Source organism: Taeniopygia guttata, chromosome 1A (genome assembly GCF_048771995.1).
Source record: "Taeniopygia guttata chromosome 1A, bTaeGut7.mat, whole genome shotgun sequence".
In the NCBI taxonomy this organism is placed as follows: Eukaryota; Metazoa; Chordata; class Aves; order Passeriformes; family Estrildidae; genus Taeniopygia; species Taeniopygia guttata.
Window position 1 is genome coordinate 60,057,961 of NC_133025.1, and position 20,010 is coordinate 60,077,970.

At 42.2% G+C, this 20,010-nt stretch overlaps 1 protein-coding gene and 1 long non-coding RNA gene across 8 annotated transcripts in view; one reads left to right on the plus strand and one right to left on the minus strand.

Moving 5' to 3' along the window:
* LOC115493520 (uncharacterized) overlaps positions 1–20,010 on the plus strand; it is a 70,712-nt gene that overhangs the window by 44,068 nt on the left and 6,634 nt on the right. For both annotated transcript variants that reach the window (XR_012053616.1, XR_012053617.1), the window contains exon 3: positions 19,766–19,906. This is a non-coding gene — a long non-coding RNA (uncharacterized lncRNA). The remainder of the gene's footprint in view (positions 1–19,765; positions 19,907–20,010) is intronic.
* ETV6 (ETS variant transcription factor 6) overlaps positions 1–20,010 on the minus strand; it is a 120,526-nt gene that overhangs the window by 13,212 nt on the left and 87,304 nt on the right. For all 6 annotated transcript variants that reach the window (XM_072923644.1, XM_030263699.4, XM_072923647.1 and 3 more), the window contains 3 exons: positions 16,283–16,447; positions 13,245–13,379; positions 8,176–8,718 (listed from right to left, as the gene is read on the minus strand). In XM_072923644.1, coding sequence (XP_072779745.1) covers positions 8,176–8,718; positions 13,245–13,379; positions 16,283–16,447 — 843 coding nt within the window. The remainder of the gene's footprint in view (positions 1–8,175; positions 8,719–13,244; positions 13,380–16,282; positions 16,448–20,010) is intronic.

Below are 20,010 nucleotides of genomic sequence, written 5' to 3' on the forward strand. Positions count from 1 at the left end.
AATAAGCTTACTTAGAAAGCAACTATGCCTCCCTAGCACAGGGAAACATCATTTCCCCCTAGCACACACAAACTTATTTTTTAAAGTGAACTCAGATGGTTGAACTTTGTACATTCTGAAGCTACAGAGATTCAGCTGCAGACAGAGCTGGGACTGAGAGGCTTTAAGGTGGTGTAGTTGGGAGTGGGAAGGTGGAGTGGGTGAATGGCCCCAGCAACATGGAAAGGGTTCCTAAACACTGGCACTTCCATGCCCTACCATTTTCTCAGCTGTAATACTAAGCAAGTCTGAACTATGTAATTAGCTGGGAATTAGGGCAAACTGCAGCTTCAAATGTATGGCTACAACTTTCCTCCTGCAGCTAATGCTTCCAGAGGGACTTTTACAGCTATGTACCAGGTAGTGATAAGGTGTAGAGTACTCAGCTGGTTCTCAAACTGTCTGCCATAAGCACTGCCTTACATGTGCAAGAGGCAGCAGTTTCCCACTCCTGCTAATAAAAACCATGTCATTATCAATTGATTAAAGCAGAGTCTTCTGAATACACGCCTAAAGAATACCAGCAAATAAATACTTCCTAATAGCTATATGATAGCAATAAATATCCCTTAGAATTGAAATACCATCCAGAATGATCTGTAAATAAAACCTTATGGATCTTAGGTTCCTAGTATTTTGATATTTGTCCAGCCATTACAAATGACTTCTCCAGTATCATTTAGCCAAGGTCATCTTGATGTTGCAATAGTGAGAGGTCTCACATCTGTGCTCCCTAGGACTAAATGACGCTGTTAACAATACAGGCATATGCATACTAAAGACCTCTTTTGTTCAGGATATAACATTCCCCATCACTGAAGTATTATTTAAAGCACACATTCTTATCTGAGCCCTCTATGGTTTAAATGAGACCCATGGCACAGAGCTGGCCCTCTTCATGTAGTAACTACCAAAACCCCCCGTAACCACAGAAATGTTTTGCAAGACTCACCCACATCTTGCACTGGAGAGCATCATATAAAAAGTGTTTGATCTGGCTGATGACTGCCTTGGAACCCAACCTGGCTCCACACAGGAAGAGATGCCAAAGGAATGTTGTCATATTCCCTCTGACATCAGCTGAGGCCTTACCCCTTGCTGTGTAGGTTAGCCTAAAATCTCTCCAGCATGATATCATTTGACTTAAATGGTTCTGTGATTTCTACCAGCTGAAGAGTTTTCCCAAGCTCAGCCCCATTTATTTTACAAGCTGATTTGTGCTTCAGCTGCATCTGTTCAGAGTCAAGTAAACAATGGCTGTTCACAACTGAAACTAACAAATTGATTAGGCAGAGTTCTCTGGCACTCTAGTTTCTCTAAATACACCTGAAGTGTGTGTGAAGACAACATGGTGATGCTCACAGTGTCAAAATGATGAACTGATGTAATTCACTGTCACTGGAGCTGGGGAAGGGCTTTCCATCCCAGAAAGTCTCTGACCTTGGGAATGCCATTGTCAGAGTCCTGGGAATGGTCTGACTAGGGAGTTTCCTTAACAGACATGCTGCAGGACCATTATACTGTGTTGAGATACAGTCCAGCCTCAAGATCTATCCATGACATATTCATTTTAGCAGAGAAAACCAAAAGAAAAAAGTGACCAAGTCTCATGGTTAAGGGTTCAAATGGCTCTGAGGTCTGGGGGAGCACTGACCAGTCCTGAGATAGAGCATCCTGGTCATCAATGTCTGTTAATCCATGCCCAGGTCACTGAGGGCAAATAATTTTCTTTCTGTGAATGTTGCTGCTGGAAGCAGGATGATAAGCTGGTACAGTAAAGCCAATGTTTTTTTTATGGAGAAACCTCTTGACAGACAACAGTTTGTTCAGCTCAGTAAATTCAAGCTGGGGCTGAGTAAAGAGGTTGCCAGATCAGTTATATGTTGCTTCTGTCCTGTACCCAAACGCTAAGTGGGAGATCAGGCAGAAGGAGAGAAGAAACCTGAGACAGTCATGCTGCTAACAGTTGTACTGTGAGGCTGTAAAAATAACACAGCAAGATGAGGCCAAGCTCTGTCTTTGGCAACAAAAACTTGTACAAGGGAAGGAGGATCCAAAATATACCTCATGTGATTGTAGAAAAGAGCACTGAAATCACAATGAATATGTAATAGATGGATCACAGACCATTTGATAAAGACTTTGAAAGCTAAAGACTGTTGTATTAAAACCAGTATTTTTTCTTCCTGTCCTCTTCTTCTGCTCCATCCCCACATCCCCACCAAATAGATGGGCATTTTCAGTATTATCTTCAAGTGCTCTTTCTTTTTCTGCTCCATCACAATGGCAGAAAAGACTCCTGCTAAAGAAACCTGTCTCTGAATCTCCAGTGGCTTTTCCTCAGCTTTACTGCTCATGAAAGGCAATGACTGGAAAAGAAATTCAACCTCTGCCTGTTCACATGCACTTCTTACAAACACCTCACAAACTCTCTGACATCAGAAAACCAGCCAAACACATTCATGATGAGAATTCAACAATTAAGAATGACATTTTACCTTCAGAAATGTACTTTAGAGAAGCTGGCAAAAGCAGGAATTACTTAATTACAGCAAAGGCATTCCCACCAAGGGTTATAATTTTTAACCCCACAATATGAGAATCTCTACTATCTTCTGACAGTTCAGTCTTAGGTTCAGGCTTCTGCTTTTTTTTTTCCAGTGCAGAAAATCATTGTAATAGACTGCTCCCTATGAACCTTAGTTCTGTGTTCTCTCAGAAAGCCCAGAGTACTGTGGGAGGTGTGAGCATGGCTGGAGGACACAGCTCCTGATCTGTTCCCAAGAAGTCCTTCATAAGCCATAGACTGGTGATTTCTGATGGGTCCCTTGCCAAAAACTGAGATGTGATCTCCCCCTCTTGGGGTTAAAACTCCACATTGAGACATAGCCAAACTCTTCCCTTTCCTTCCTGACTTAAGCCAGACTTAAATAGGCCTGTCTCTGGAGACAGTGAAGAGTAGTGTCAACACTGTAAACAGTGTTCTCCCCTGGTTTAGCTAAGAGGATTCAAAATGATCCAAGTTTAATTTGTAGAAGAAAATCTGAATTACTGAAACAACTCTAGCCTGAAGGAAGTGTGCAGTATACAAGGAAAACAAGGGACCTGTTTCCATTAAAAGGCAAGTTTCTTAAAAGAGCCTGCTGACCCCAAATTTCTTAAAAGAGCCTGCTTCTTCTGTTTTGTACAGAAAGAAAAAGAAACTAATGTGTTGTAAGACATTATAAATAAAAAACTAACGTGGTGCATTTGCATAAAGGATTTTGCTGGTGTATGAGTAAAAAAAATCCCAGAATATTATCCTATGGCACAGTTGTAAATGTCCCATGGCCACATCTGAAGCAGACATGGGCACTGGTCCTAGTAGCTAAATAGTGAGGAGACACTGCTGAGGAGCAGTGGTTTGAAGTTTGGTGTCTTTTGATGTTTAAACTCTAAATGTCTATCGTTATAAATCTGACAGCTCAATCAGCTGAGTTTTTCTTATCCTCATTTAAAAGCTTTCCAGCCCAACTCCAGAGTATTAACAGAAAAAAGTACCAGTTGATTTGCACCTTTTTAAAGCACTGTATTTGTGAAAGGAGTATTCCAGTGTCCCCTCCTGTCTTTTCCCCTCCCACACAAGTAATTTTTTCAAAGGAGGAGAATCCATGATTCCATTCCCTCTCCAAACTATGTCCCCACACAAAACAATCAAATCCCTTCGCAAGACCTCCCCATGCTCAGAGCCTACGCCCATCCCAAGTGCTGCTTTGTGGATTTCAGTGGAATGTGAGCCATTCATAGCTGATGTGCTCTTACCATGGGCCTGCATTTTTGGTTTCGGCCATCAGACTGATTTTATTGAGACGTAACTTACACACGCCTTGCCACAGATCCATGGGGTCCATGCTACACCCCTCTACTCTCAGGATGTGCGGCACCCTGAGAGGCTGAGGTAAACCTGGAGCAAGGCTGGAGGCAGCCCTCTGTCATGGCTTCAGCAGGGTAAGAATCTTGTCTTGAATTTGTTGGTAAGAATCTTGTTGGAATTCCCATTCCAACAGCAATCAATGGCTTTACAGGCCTAACCAATACAGTGGTAGACAACGTGTCTCCCAACAGTTTAAACATTGCCTGGCTTTTCCTCAGGCTCCTGAAGGGGAAGAAACAAATCTGGCAGCTCATAAAGTCAGATACAACCCAGTTGCTAAGGTAACCCAGCTGATAAGAGCAGCACGATAGATAACACCAGGCACAGGACTCAACTGCCTTTGGATTTCAGCATGCTGTGGATTACTGAACAAGTCTTTCAGTCTCAGAGCTGGTACAGGAAAAGACATTGGGAGCTGGAAATCTCAGGGACCTGCTCAGCAATGTATTCCCCCTCACAAGAAATATCTACAATTGTATTAGTGAGTTTTAAGTGACTGAATCAAAAGTGAGGTAAATACCACCATGTCATTAGCTTAATTTGAATGTTTCTAAGACAACCTCTATGTGGTTGATGAAACCAACCCTGTTGTAGTTGGATAGTCCCATAACTGCCTCTTGCACCTTGGGGAAGTACCTTTTACAAGCTATCAAAGCCCTAAAATCCTTGATAACAAAACCTTTGCAGTCTGAAGTTCATGGGGAGTAGAATTTCCAGTCTGCAGAAAGGCTAATTTGAGGTGCCCCTCTTGATTTAAACTGCAATTATTAAAAAAAAAAAAAAAAAAAAAAGCCAAAAAAAAAGGCATCTATTTTCATAACACAGGGAGAGATATCCTTGGAGATAGTTTGTGGGGAACCAAGATTGACTACTGAAAAAAAATAAGCCATATACAGAATGCCTGCTTCCTAGAGTCCAAGTTAGGACCTGACTACCAAAAGTGCTGCTGCTTTGCATTAGCAGCTCCACTAGGGAAAACTCTCCATTACACTGCTCTGCTGAACTCCCCTTTTGCAGGGAACTTCCAATATTTTTCATATTTTCACATGCTGTTAACTAATGCCTGAGTTAGTTTATCCCTTGCCTGGTGTATTTACAGGGGATGCAAACCTGCTTCTTGGTCATCTCAACATGATAATCTCCAGTTCTGACAAAGTTATGCAAAAGACTTGTGCATATTGTGTTGAGAAGATACCTAACCACAATTTTCAAAATCAACTCTAGCCAATAATGAATAATATATGTGACCTTAATGAGTAATATAAAGATACTTTATGCCTCTGGCTTTGCTAGAAATGTGTTAAATGGCCTTAGATTAAAAGATAATAAGACCTTCAACTTGAAATCCTTTGCTGTAAAAGGCAAAGTGCTTTACCAGTAAAATTAATATTTTGAAAATGGTATTACATAAAAAGGTAGGAAAGATTAGTCAGCCAGATGGTATTACATAAAAGGTAGGAAAGATTAGTCAGCCAGTGAGTAGAGGTCATTATTTTGTTTGACAGAAAGTCCAGAGCTTTATTGATCGACCTCATGAAAAGAGAATATTTGTGTCTAGCAGCAAGCAAAACCATTATTTTCTTTCTCAGCATCAACTAATTGCACGCTGCATTTAAAACACATTCAATCTACAAGTGAACAAATTCATGAGGCTGTTAGGTGTCTTAAGTCCAGGGAAAATTTTTCTACAATATAAAACATCTGAGCTGGGAACAGAAGATGTTCTGGAGCACAGCCTAAAGTTTTAATCAGCAGCCTACCAGGCTTCCCTAGCAGCTCGTCATCACTACCTCCCCTGAAAACCACCTGCATGCAAGTGGCTAAGCCATAAAAAGTCAAGGCTCTTCTCACCAGGATAAACAGTTGAGTGCTTAGCTCTGGCACTGGACTATTGGTAAATCTTTTCATTGCCCAACCCATCAGTCATCCCCATCAAGAAAATGGAAGAAATACCAGTGATTTCTAAAAAGCCCCTTTAAAGAGTATAGCTGCATTGATGTACATTTGCATTGAAGAGCCACGTCTCACACCTTTCATGGTCTCTCTCACACTGAAGTGGCGAGCATGGCTGGTCAAGCACCTCCGTGTTAACTATGGCAGTAAAGGACACTGAGATGAAAAATACATTTATGATGACGTACAAAATAAAACACTTATTGGCAAGAGCTGAGAGATGGGTGGGAAGCATGTAGAAAACTACTTCCTTTCCAGGGGTGCTAAATATGCTGCCCTTGAATTCAACAGCTCCAGTGAAGTTGACTTCAGGCATGAAGCATGGGCTGTCTAAATGCTTGGTAGTAATCCAGTTTTTATCACATTTAAATTAGCTGTGAGCTCTTCAGAGGGTGTCTCTACAGTTCAGGGGCCATTACAATCCAAGCAGAAAAGCAGTAGCTTGTGCCTGTACAGCAAATGAGGCATGCGAGCTTTACAATTAAAGGACTTGGGCAATGATGGAAGTACCCTGGCCAATTTATCAGCAGAAATCTAATCAATCTAACCATGAGCTCTGTAATTCCCCAACCCTGGGCCATAAAACACTGCCCTCATCTGAACCAAATGCTTGAACACACTCCAGGTTTTTCTGGCATGAAATAATTCACCAGCTATTTCAGGTATGCCACCCTTGCTTGTGGGTCTCAGCCTGCAGGTGAAAGCACCTAAGTCTGCAGATTTAGCCTTTGGATAACATTTTTCATGGCTACACATACTTGCCAAGCAACTGTGTTAGGACCAGATTTCCAAGGGCTTGGGCTCTGTTGCCCTGCAAACAACATAGGGATAGAAAGGACATGGGAATTACTGGGGCTGGTGTCACTGGACCCACTGCACAACATGCAGAAACCAAAGATTCCCAACTATTTAAGAAAATTCCTAAGAGTAAAGTAAAAAAATTATACCATCACATACTCTCTACATTTTTTCTTTCATTTATTTCAGACTAGGGTCTATTCTTAAAGAATGTTTTCTTCTGAAAAAAAAAAAAAAAAAAAAAATTAACTGCCTTGATCTCCCAACAACACTTTCTGGGAAGGAAATCTCCAGTGATGCGACCAGTAGGGTATTTTCTCTGCCATAACTTTAAGTATATTTATTAACTTGCTGAGAATTTTGTGGGTAATAAAACTCAAAAGGAGAGAGAAAAATGTCAGCCTGGGAAAAACGTCAAAGGATTATTTTCTGTATCTCATCTTTATGTTAGTGAAAGGATCATGATCCTTGCTGCGCTTGATCTTGACTAGATAGTAAGATATGAATCTTTGGAATTTAAAGTGGCAAATATTAAGAAAACAGAAAATCTTCCTCATTAAAGCTGAGGTAGCACCACGTCTGTAACAAATTTAAGGCATGTAAGGACAAAAAAGAACAAGGTGTTTGTAGCTCTGTGGACATGTGTAATACCTCACAGGAGCTGGGGATCACATCAGGTCACTGCTGACACAATTGCATGGAATCTTTCTCTGTGTGGTGTGTATTTACATGTCTCAAAAGAAATTGGTTATTAGGGCATTCGGCATATTTCTGAAGTGGCTGTATTCCTCTTCCCACTCTCCCTATTTACAGTTCCCTTGGGAGTACAAGAAACATTTTCTGTAACCTCAGCTTCCTGATTCAGCTGTTGTGATGTCAGTTATTTACGATAACAAAAGTGAGACAATGCCTGTGGTTTGTGTGGGACAAAGCCAGCCTTCTTTCTGTAAAAAGGGACAATCCTGATGTGAGAAGTCCAGGAAAGGCTATGAAGTAGGACTCTGAGGTGGTATTTCCTTAGTCCTGCCAACTTCATAATGGGCTTAACACTGCATTATTTCAAAGGCCACTGACAGAGGGTTTCTTCATGTCCAGAGGATTGGACACTAATGTGAATGGAACTCTTGGAAAACTCTCTCTTTGCAGAACAAGGCTTCAGAGATAGGTATCTTGGGAAATGAATGGATTGCTAGTGGGTGTAGAGGTAGCAAGCGTCAGGATGCAAATGTTTCAATAGCAATTACACATTCTGTGGTCACAGGCAAGTCGTTCTGCACCCCTGCTTACTTGTCATGAAACTCGCCTAGTAATACTGCACTGCCTAAGCCACAGATGTAGTGAAACCTGCACAATGCCAGTAAACCCTTGATGTCACAGAGTACCAAAAGGAAAGAAGAAACCCTTAAGTCAAAGCATGGTTAGTTATGAATGAAGAGCATCAGCTTTGGTGTAGCCTATAGAATGTCCCTTACCTGCTATCCTGCCAATTGGCATCGCGTGGTCCTCGGGAGGGGAGACAGACACCATGATGTGGTTCATATAAGCTAACTCCTCTCGGTGCGACAGGTTGATGGGCTTGACGTCCCTGTGCAGCCCATCCTCGGACAACCTCGGTGGTTTGAAATCGGAGTGCCTGGGGTTCAGTATCAAAGGATGCATGATAGGGCTGGGCATCAGCTGGATGATCCTGGTGTTCTCCTGGCGAGGGCTGGAAGGCTTCTGGAGCACCTCAGAAGAAGGCGGGCAGTGGTTGTTTTCTACTGGGGACACCGAGAGAGGATAGGACTCCTGCTGGTTGTTCTCATACTGGTGCCTTGTCCCTGGCACTCTGTCGGCCGGGGACAGGCGGCGGAAGGTGCTATCCATGGGGGACTTGAGCGGCCGCTGCTCGGGGTCCGGCGATGGGCGGTGGTTGTTGGTGACGGGCGACCGCGAGCGATGCAACAGTTCAATGGTTGGGGTGCTGTGGTGGACTGCTTCTGCAGGTGGCCTCGAGGGTCTCTGCACAAAGCTATCTGTGGAGGAAAAAAAAAGTCCCCAAAATACAGATTGTCTGTATTGTGATCAAGGTATAGGATCGACTGCTGACCGCCTGCAAATGTTTTTTATTTGTGTGACCTACAGATGCCCGATAAAATACTGCATAAATGCAGATAGTTATTATTTTTACACAGAATGAAAACAGTGAAACACCATGTAAAAACAGTTCCTTGGGAAACACACTAAGAGAAATCCCATTTTGAGGAGCTGACTGAACACTTGTGAAGAAAGTAAGATCTGATTTAGCTGTACTGTGTATCTGCACAATTTTTTTGAAATTTATCTCCTGCCATTCATGTCTGTGTCATTCCTCTTGCTACCATGATGAGCACTTCAAGGTAGAAGGGAAAGAAAAAAAGGGAAAATGTCTCCAGGAAAATACTGGGTATTAAGTTTTAGATGGTAGAGGCTTAGGTCAAGGTAGAGAATAACTCAGTCTGAAATATGAACTGGAAAAAAAAACCCCTACTGGTAGGAAGCTCTTTATTAAACCCTATATTTTATCCCTGCCTTAATTTTAAGAGCATGTTACATCTTCATAAGGACATCTTCTTTTACTTAATCTGTAGTGTCTACTGATGGATTGCCCCATATAAGCCCTTACATGTCTTCTGCAGGAGGACTTCTAGCAACACTTTTGCATGAACACACTTTCCCAGATGTGATGCTTAACAGTAGTAGGGAGATAAATCACTAACAATCCTTTCATAAAATTAAAACTTTTGCCAGTGCAAACTTTCAGGTTAGCTAAGGCCATCAATTTTGACTCAGGAAACCACTGACAAAGAGGAAAGCACCACCAGAGCTACAGTGACTAACAGGTTTTTATCAGGAAAAACAAAGATCAAATTTCAGTGCTGTTTGTTGAAAGCCTTGGGTGATAAGAGAAGGAAACTTCTGGGTACACGTCAACAACTGAAACAAGTAGCTGCCTATTGGAGGCTGTTTGTTCACTCAATTTTCTCTGAATATGAAATTATTCTCTTGCTCTCTTGCCAAGGCAGTGATACCTGTTTGAAAACCCTGTTGAGGTGAAGACTGAAGGGCTCCTGCTGCTCTGGAACCCAGGCAGGCATCAGGAGATGGATCACCACATACCCATGAAAAGGGTAAAAGCTCAAGTCCTGAGAAAATGTAGTGCCAGGCAGTGACATAGCATCTGTACAAGAACACTAAAGTCTACAGGAAAACCTGGAATTTTAGGCAGAACCTACATTGCTCTAGAATACTTATTAAACACACCTGTGGTTCCAGACAAGAAAAATGCATTTGTATGGCTATTCAAGATGCTCACAAAGGAACAGCTGGAGGACATGAAACTCCAGAGCTATATATTGTTCTTGCTTAAATCCAAACAGTTTTAAATACAATCTGGCCAGAAAATGTGGGATAGCCCAAATGAAGATCAAAGAAGAAAAATTTACAACTGTACCTACCCTGTCTTTCCTTAAAGTCCTCTTTCTTTGCCACAACAGAAAAAAAATCAACTCCCAAATTTACTATCTTCTAAAGCCCATCCGCCCCCATCATTGTACATTCATATGCACTGTGCTTATTCTTGGCCTGCAGATACAGACCTTCAGAATATTGTGCTGTTTGTCCTATTTATTTAATGCCTTGGCTGAAGGGAGCAACTTTAAAGTAGAAAGGAATGCCCTGCTTTTCACCAAGCTCTCTGAAAACATTAGCTGGCTCTGACAAACTCTAAACAGAGGTGTTCCTACCTGTCTGCTTCCAAACCATGGTGATACTGAACCTGGACAGAGAAAACAGAAAGTATACACCAAGGAACTCTTGGAAAAGCAGGAAGAGGAAACACCACAAATGGATACACACTAATGGTTCACTTTCCTTCAAGATCTTTTTCTTAAAGTACTTAACAAAAGAAGCCCCTCCTGGCCAAAGATGCTGTTTGCCATAAAGCAATTCCAACTCTGCTCTAAGAAGAACTGCCATAAATTACCCTGAACGGAATATAATCCTCATCACATTCATTTCTTGGCACATCTGGTGATTATAAGTTGAGCACATATGGTATGTAATTTCAGGCAGCTTTAGATTCACTCTGGACCTTCATTCCAAATGAGCAAAACTCTTGAAGACAAAGCTGTGAAAGGAAATTCACCTCCCAGGAAATTTGCTGACCTATCCATACAGGGATGGGTGGGGCTGCACTTTGAGAGTGAGCAATTGTTGGCATGACAGTCCCAAAGATTGGCACTCTCTGCTTACCCGTGAAAGAAGTGCAGGGAATGCCAGTGTCAGCTTCCTGCACGGCATCCCATCCCATCCAGTGACTCAGAGCTCCGTCAGAAGGACCGCTGGAGATGAAGGTAATTCACTTTCCATTGCTCATCCCTCTGCAGGGACAGAGCCCATTCCATGCCAATATCCTGAACTGCAGTCAATTGATTTCTAACAGCCAAACCCCCTTTGTTTAAGCCTAGCAAGAAACCACTAGAGGGAAAGCATCTAAAAGCAGGATCATAAGTACAATCCATTAGGAAACAGGCAAAAGAGCCAAAAAATTGAAAAGATCACTGGAGTAAGGAGAGACTGTAATGAAGACACATTACCTGTGAAGTTTAGCCACTCAAAATGGGGCCAGGGTAAAATTTGTCCGCTTTGTCACAATCTGGGAGTTAGCCTGGGTTAAGTTCTGCTCCTCGCATTCATTCTCCTTTTTTTTAATTAAGTTGTATTTTGCTGAGGCAAAATGAAAACTCAATTGTGATAGCTCCTCCCAAGTGACTTTGTGAAAGAGGAGGAAGAAGTAATGTCAAAATAAACAAATTCACCTGTCTGTAAATTTTTGGCAAGGAGATTTTTTGATTGCTCAGTCTTGTGGCAGGCAAGCTGTAGTTTCTTTTCCTTATTTGTGAAATTCCTCTCACAGCAAACCAATAACTAATTTTTGTCATTATAAAGAGAAGTTTTAAGTAATAGCACAGAGTTCTCTAAGAAAAGCAGTGCTACTATCAGCAGCCATATTGCAAGGACGAAATCTAAGTTGTTTCTTGATCAATAGATTGTAAAATATGTATTTTTTAATGACACACATGAAAGGCCAACTGATCATCCCTGTGAAATCCTCTCTAGTCAAAGTTGCTCCATATGTTAAATGTAGGAGTGTCAGAGAGAGAAGCTAGTATTTGTTTGAAATTTAGAATGGGAATACTTGTGGGTGAAGGCCAAGCTTGAGGAAAAGACTGAGATTTTACTAATGGTCTGAATACAGTGGACAACTGTCTCCTGCACAGCTCTGCCAACTGAACCTCATCTAACCTGGAGTATTTACACAGCTGGGTGGAAACACTTTGCAGCGTCCGTATTCCACCTGAGCTGTCCTGCTGCTGGCTTAGTCTCAGGATTTTCCTGGTGCCATTTGACTCTGCTACCTCAGACTGGCCACAGGCAACTTGTACAGATCTGACAGCACCCCTGAATCTTCTCTTGCAATCCCATGTTGAATCTTGAAATAGATTCATATCAAATAGAATATTTCACCTTTTCTCCAGTTAGCAGAGACCAGGGTGACATCCTAACTCGCTTATATTCTCTTCTCTTGTTTCCTCAGAAAAGGAGAAACTACTTTTCCTAGTTGTACTTTTAAAGTAACTACTTTTTCCTAAAAAAAAATCAATTTTTAAATTGAAAATTGAATTCATTTTTAATTGAAAAAAAATGAGTTCTGCCTGATGCTGTCATAGAAGGGATCTCTGAAAAAGCTTAAGTTTTACATTTATCTATGATATATCAAAAAAAAAAATCCAAGAAGTACTTCAGTATGTGTATTTTTAAAGAAATTTGAACCCCAATTTTCCAGTGAAAAGGAACACACTCCCATTTTGCAGTAGAAGCCCAAACATGCAATTTCACAAACTTAACTATTCTTTTTTCATCACCTCTGATAGACATGGTATGTGTGCACATTACTAAACCTAAGCAAGTAATTCTGTAAATTACTTGTAGTAATACTAGTAAAAATGAGAGAAAACCTGCAGAAGCCCACTTCTCTCACCAGGAAGTGCTCAACCAGCCCAACAGCTGAGCAATGTGATGGGCTCAGTGCCAGGAGCTCTGGCATGATGTTCTGCCAGCCAGCCAGCTGAAGTGACTGGGAGTTGGATATTCCCCTCTGAGGCTGCCCTCCCTTGCTCTGCCAACAACTGCATTTAGCTGCATCTCCAGGATACTAAAGTGCACAAAGCAACTTTGTCTACCTAACTGGGTGTGAGGAAAATGAATCAATAGGGTCAATAAAATGCTCTGCTTTTTAATCTGTATGTGACATAGCTTTTAAAGGTGCTTTAGAAACAGAAAAAAATAATAGAAGATAAATGGAGAAGGGCTTGTTGACTCACTAGACTATTTGATTGTTTCAAAGCTGTGGAGATAGAGAGAGGAGAGAAGCTTTATTTAAGTAACTTTGGAGCAAGAAAAGGACATAATTCCTACTTGCCTCTGTAATGGCAGCTCCTGTAAAATGAGACAGAGTTACCTTCATCATGATTGTGGTGCAATGTGACCTCTGGCTGAGTATGGATAGAGTTCCCAGGGTGGAAGAAGGGTGTGAAGAGCATATGAGCTTTCCTTTGCTTCAGGATATGCTGAAGGAGTTCATACAAAACATCACCTGAAAGACAAACAGCAGGAAAAAGGAAGTGAAAATGTAAATAACTGATGAGAAGACTCATTTAGCCATCTGATGCATGAATTCATGGCTCCTGGGTGCTATTTTCAGACCCGAAAATCCTGCATTTCACTTCTATGCAAAGTTCTCCTCTGACAGGAAAAAAGGCACATCGCACTTCTGAGTGTGACTGTGGCAAAACTGAACGACATTCCCTGGCACCACAATTGTTGTATCTTTCCTTAATGGAACATAACACCACAATATCCAGGAGACCAGTGGACTAACTGCTTATTTTGTGCCTTTTATAAATTTCATCTTGTATGGATGACCTTATTCCAACATCTACACAAAACACACAAGGTACTTTGCATTTGGTCTGCTGTAACTGGTCACACATTTCAAAGTGAAATTGTACATCACAGGATAGGAAGCCACTTGACTTTTCATTCTGCCAGCTCTTGTGTTTGTCACTGCTCATATTACAGAGGAACAGGCTGCAGCAATTGCATATTATCTGAAAATGAAGTTAATGAAGTTCCACTTAGGAAACCTTAGATTTTCTGGGAGAGTTTTCTCAAATACGGGGTTTTTTTAGTAGTTGTTTCTATGAGATTGTAAGCTGTGTACCACTTCTCCCTTGTCTCTGTAAACTACCAATATTCTAATTTGTGGGCAACTTGAATTTTTTGGTGTGAAACAGTTAAAGCCATACTGCTTTCCATAGTTCAGTTTCCTTTATTTTTAACATCTAGGCTGCTTTTACTGTCTCAGCACCGACTTCAGGGCATTTTTAAAAGGTGATTGCAATATCTGAAAGCCTAATTAAAAACAAAGCCTTGAGCACCCAGTTACATGAAAGTCTAAAAAGTGATTTTACCACATAATTTCCATCACTGAATTCAACAGTGGCATAATCATAAATAACTAGTGCTGTAACACTCAGAGCAATAAGGTAGCAAATTTGTACTTCTTTCGATTGGTTGGACAGACTAGTGAAAACATCCATAAAGCTGTGGTTTTGGGGTTTTTTAACCTAATGCAATAGCTGAGACTTCTGCATCACCCATATGCAGCAATGTTAAGATGGTGAAAAATGTTTTCACCATTCCCTCCCTTACTTCCCTGGGCAGCCCTGAACAGAACAGTGTTGGGGCTGTGAGCCCCTTTCTTGGCAAGGCTGGGGGAGTGATGCCCTTCTCCTGCTTTAACCATGAGGGGAAATGATACAGCTTTCGTGTGGCCTCACTCTGGAAAAACTTAATGCCTCTGTGGCAAACATTATTTCACAGTTCTTACATTTCACGTACAGTTAATTCTGGGAAATGCTGAGGTAATGCTCTTTACCTACAGTTATCTCAGCTTGTAGGGACTGACTCAGATATCCTCCACAAGGTTTATTATCAGTGGGGACTACCTGGAGGGAAGGAAGAGACAAAATGCAAGGGAGGAGGCCTTTAGCTGGGTTATTTCGTTCCAAATTCAGCTTAACCTTCTGAATAAAGTGAGATTTTGCAAGTCAAAGGCTCTTCTTTGGGAACACTCTATTTCCAGCCTAGAAACATTTTTAATCCTGCTTATTTCAAGTGCCCTCACAGCACACAAGGGGAAGAATAGGAACATTACTTGCAGGCAGGAAGGGGAGTTGCAGACAACATACATAAAGGTGTTCCTTGCAGTCCTTGCCCACATCCCTGCTTTCAATATTCCTTTTTCTTCAAGCAGGGTTAATTTTTACACTCCAAGTGGTCTACCAGAATTTAAAAAAAAAAACAAAAAAACATTCCTAGGCATTAGTTCTCATTAGTGTATTACAGTGACAACAGACACTGATGTTTGGTCTTTTCTTCCATACAAAATTAATCCTGAATTTGAAGCACATGCTTAAAAAACTTTATCTACACTAACATAAGCAACACTTTGTGAGGCAGATTCTGCAGGTAGAGAGTGGCCAAGCAGGTTGGTGCAGAATCAGACCCACAGCTTGATTATCAGCTGGATTCCAGCAGCACTAGCTATACTCCTGCACCTTGTGAGCCTTGCACTGGAAGCCTCCTCATAGCAATTCTGGCACCACTTTGGCCCAAGCTCTTTCATCACCTACAGTGATTGAAGTGCAAGCCTTTATATTTAACAGGAGTACCTTGTGTGCTCACAAAAAACAAGGCTCCCAACTCATATTTAAACATTCCTGACACAGGAGGGCAAAGGCTTACTCTGACTGCCTAACTGGAGCAGACAGAGCACAGGGGATACAAATACAGGCAGGCAACACACACATTTCTAAATTTCCCCTGTGAATAAATGAAGACATAATTTGAGCAATAGGCAGACTGATTCACACACCTGTCTGTGCTGAGGGCTGGACTCCAGCACATGTGAGAGTACAGTAAAAAAAGCAAAAAAGCAAAACCCACAGGGGCTGTTAAATAGAGGCAAAGTCCCCAGGGAAGGAGTTTTGCAGTCACTTTTAGCAGCACCTCAGCCAAGGCAACTGAGAGGCAAAATGCTAATATGGGCTGCTTAAAGAGGCTGGGGCACTTGATTGACTTGCTGCTGTAGCTGGGTCTGTGAACAGATAAGCCTTTACAAGGAAGAGCTGGAAGTCACAAAAGGCTGCCAGAGCAGCTTGCTTTCTGGGAGTTCTGCAGGGAGTTTTAACTATAAACAGGTTGGATGTTTGGGTTTGAATTTGCATTCAAATATGCCTACAACTCAGATGTACCAGGATTTCCTTCTCTCTTTGTCCTTTTTGTCCTTGCCTCATACAAGTGCCTCTGTCCTCCCTTTACCGTCCCTTTTCCAGTCCACCTCAGCAAAGGTGACATTTCTCCCTCTGACCCTCTTCAGCTTTTGTTGCAGCTTCCTCTCTCTTTGCAATCACAGCTTCTGTAAATAATCCTCACCTGAATGAGGGGACCTGTATCGAAAGTCCTCTTTGGTCAGGAGCAGCAGAGCTTTGCCATTCATCTCGAAGGTGCTGCTCTCAATGGGCCGCAAGGAAAACTCCTTCTCCGCCCACCGGAGCCACTGTGCCACATCTTCCCTGCTCCAGTAAACCGGCTGCAAACCTGGGCCAGAGAGAGACCACACTTCTGTTACCAGATTGAGACAAGGCACAGGAACACAGGCAGACATCACTGAATCCCCCCTTTCTCCCCACAGCACAACCTACAAAGTCTCAAGGGAAACGGTAGGAGAGCAATGTCATATTGGTACAGGATTACTCCAAGCTGGACTGCAAAATCCTTTGGCATTTTGGTTTACCTGTGACATATTGAGAACCAAGAACTGACTCAGCATCCTGAAGAAAGCTCACAGGACATTATTTCATTCCAGGTTTCCACTGTGCAAAAGGATTTTCCTCCACGTGCTCCTTCTGATTTGCTGAGCAAGCAGCAGGAAAAGTCCTTGGTGCCATCCATCCTCGGTGTGTGTCCTTCCACAGAAAAGAGGTGTGCTCTCTCATCACACCCCTTGTACATTCACAGATCAAGAATATGAAAAGTTGTCAAATGCAAGCCAGCCACAGCTCCTTTCCAGGCGGCTGGGGTGGGGTCTGTAAGGAAGGGCAGCTTAAATACAGCCCCTGTATCAGTGTGATTATCAGCACCTGTATTCCTGAGAGAGGTGTATTCACATAGGCCTACCCCTCCTCCAGGGCCATTACGTGAGCTGGTGCCATTCCCACACTGGAGAGGAAAGCCAGGGCCAAGATTGTGCCACCTTTGTCACTGCTTTAGCCTGTGTTTCCTGTACAGCAATCAAATATTACTCATGTAACTAGGCCCATGTAAGAGAGCATAGCATATTTCAGTAAAATAGTAGGGATATTTGGTTTGGGGACAGATTTTCCAAGGAGCCAAGGAAAATCTGGCACTCCCTTTCTGCCAGCCAGCTTGTACAGTTTATATAGACTAGGCTATTGTGTTTACTCACAGAGGCCCAACCACATCACCATCAAAGACATTTTGCCTGCTACCTTTATTTGGCCCAGGCAGAGAAGCTTGGGAGGTATGACAATTCAAATCTGTTCTACACAGAAATTTCAAATAGCTTCCTTCCCCTGGAGAGAAGGCAGCACGGTGAAGAGCTGTTTATACCCAAGTAGAGAGATTATCTCCAATCCAATGGGCGATAAAAGCTTTATTTTCCTTCCCCCCTCATGACATGATTCATTGTTTGACTTGCTACAGAGCTTACCCACTGTGCATAGGAACATAAAATTTGCCATATCTAATCAGATCTCTGGTACACAGCCTCTGGCAGGAGCCAATACCTTATGCTTTAGAGGAAGATGAACCTCCCTTCCTTGTACTGCACCTGGTTAATTTATGCTGCACATGGGAAGAAATTTCCTTCCTGGCACACCATTCTCTGAGATCTGATTACCCTCCTCCTACCAAGCACTAAAAGAAGCCTGAGAGAGTTGTACAGCTCTTGTTTTGGTTTTTACTTCTTTAACAGATAGGCAACCTTTTATTTCTGTTTTAGCAAGAGGTAACATGAAGTGAATTGCATTCTGCTGCTTTGCCAGATTCCCAGACAACGGCTTTGGAAAGTCCCAGAGCCACAGCTGCATACAGAACTGAATCTCTGTCAGAAGAGGAATTGAGATTGTGCCTGAGAAAGGGTCAGAGCTGACCTGAGGAAGGGATGCCTGCATGGCCATAGCAAGAATTTCCATTAGCTTTCAACTGTAGCATACTATCGTACTGTAGAAACAAGTAGTAGCCTTTAATTATTTATGAAGCAAATTCTCTTCCCCCTATGAATTAAGGTCTGCTTATTGAGGTCAGAGTTTTCTGTACGATCTTTATTTTTTAAGGGACTGGGGTGAGGTGTAGATTTGCTCAGACACATGGAAACTGTCATCTAAAATGCCAGAGTGACATTCATCTTCTGCTGAATAAAGGGCTATTTCTGCAGAAAATACACTCCAGACCCCAGGCTGTTGCTGTAGCTAAAAGAGAAAGGTGAGACGTGATGCAGGCAGACTACAACATATGAAAGGGTTTTACAAGACCATCTGAGGAGTGCTTGAAATGCTCATGTGTGGTTTTTTTTTTTGCCTCCCTCTTTGCCATGCCATGCAAGCAATAAATTGCCCAAAGGAGAACTGTCATGTAGAAATCTAACTGGCCTTCTGATGTGTACTTCACCTGATGAGGCATTAAACAAAAGAGAACATCACTGTGAAATCAGGCTGACAAGAACAGAGTTGCACCATAACCTCAACATGAGGCGTGTGCTCCCTTACAGATAACAATGTAATAAATAAATCACTCTCTTTACAAACACAGATCAACACTTCCCACCTGCAGGTGACAGTACATTTTTGCCTTCTGTTCAACTAGTACAAAAGTACCATGCCCAAAGAGATGCTTTAGATTGATGAGTGCTGGACCTAGAACAGCCAAATAAGTTACACAGACTGGGACAAGCCCCATGAGCTGTGCTGGCAGCTCTGAAACACACCCAGCACTTCACACTGCAAACAAGGTCTCTGCTGGGTTTCAGTAGCACCTCTGAAACTGGTGAGAAAAGCCCCAGAGTAATATGGCCTAGGACCCCTTGGAAATTACTGAGAATCAGCAAGCAGCCAGCCTAATTCAGTCTGGCTATGGCTAAACTGAGTGGGTGGATATGCCACATCACTCCACCCCAGGGGTGATCCCATAATTAAAATATATTGTGTTTGGAAAACATAAGGTGCCATAAAACAAGTAAATTGCTTTTCCCTAGATGGATTTCTTATTCTCTGACTTCCCTCCCTTCCTGCCCTGCTGCTTTCCCGGGAAGTTAGTTTCTCAAAAAAACATGCCCATTTGTTTTGTGAGGCTGAACCAGTTCAGTCACAGGAGCTTTTCTAGGGGTGCACAGCAGTGTTGCTAAAAAGTGCTTCAGAAACTGTCATTTCATGAGCAGTACAGTGTCTACTAAACTTGAATGCCACCTTCTTTGACCCTTCTTAAGAAGAAGTAGTTGGTTTTGTGAAAACAAGGTCATGAGATGGTTGGCTTTGCAGCTGAAGGGATTTTACAGCACAGTGTACATTGCTATCAGAAGGTAATGAAAATGCTTTCCTGTACTGCCCATGGAAGAAAACTTAATCCCACTTATACTATTTTTCTTCTTTGGATGCTGTTTCTTATTTTCCTCTCTCCATCGTCTTTTATTGTCATGCCCACACTGGAGGAAAATGGGCTCTTTTTATCTCTATGTTTTTATTCTCTGAAGAAGCTAACAGCACTGTCTTTAACTAACAAAGATATTTACCAAGCAGAATAAAGTGAGGAAAACAAGAGCTGTGTTGCAAAACGAGAGCAGAGTTTCGCCTGTTGAACTGACTGCTAAAATCATGGTGAAGTTTTTGCTGTTTTCTCTAGGGGCAGATCAGACGTGGGGGATGCTGCCTTTCTCCCAGCCTGCCCTCTTGGTGCCCATGGACTTCCCAGGCTGAATTCTGACTTAAGCATCAGACCTGGCTCTGCTCCCAACTCTGCTTTTGCGACTCTGGTTGAAATCTGGTAAGCAGTCCCCATCACGGTCTCTATCTGTGTAGTGCAAAAATAAACAGCAACAAAAACTTCTTGAACTCAATAGCTGAAAGCAGGTTAGACAAAGCCATGCA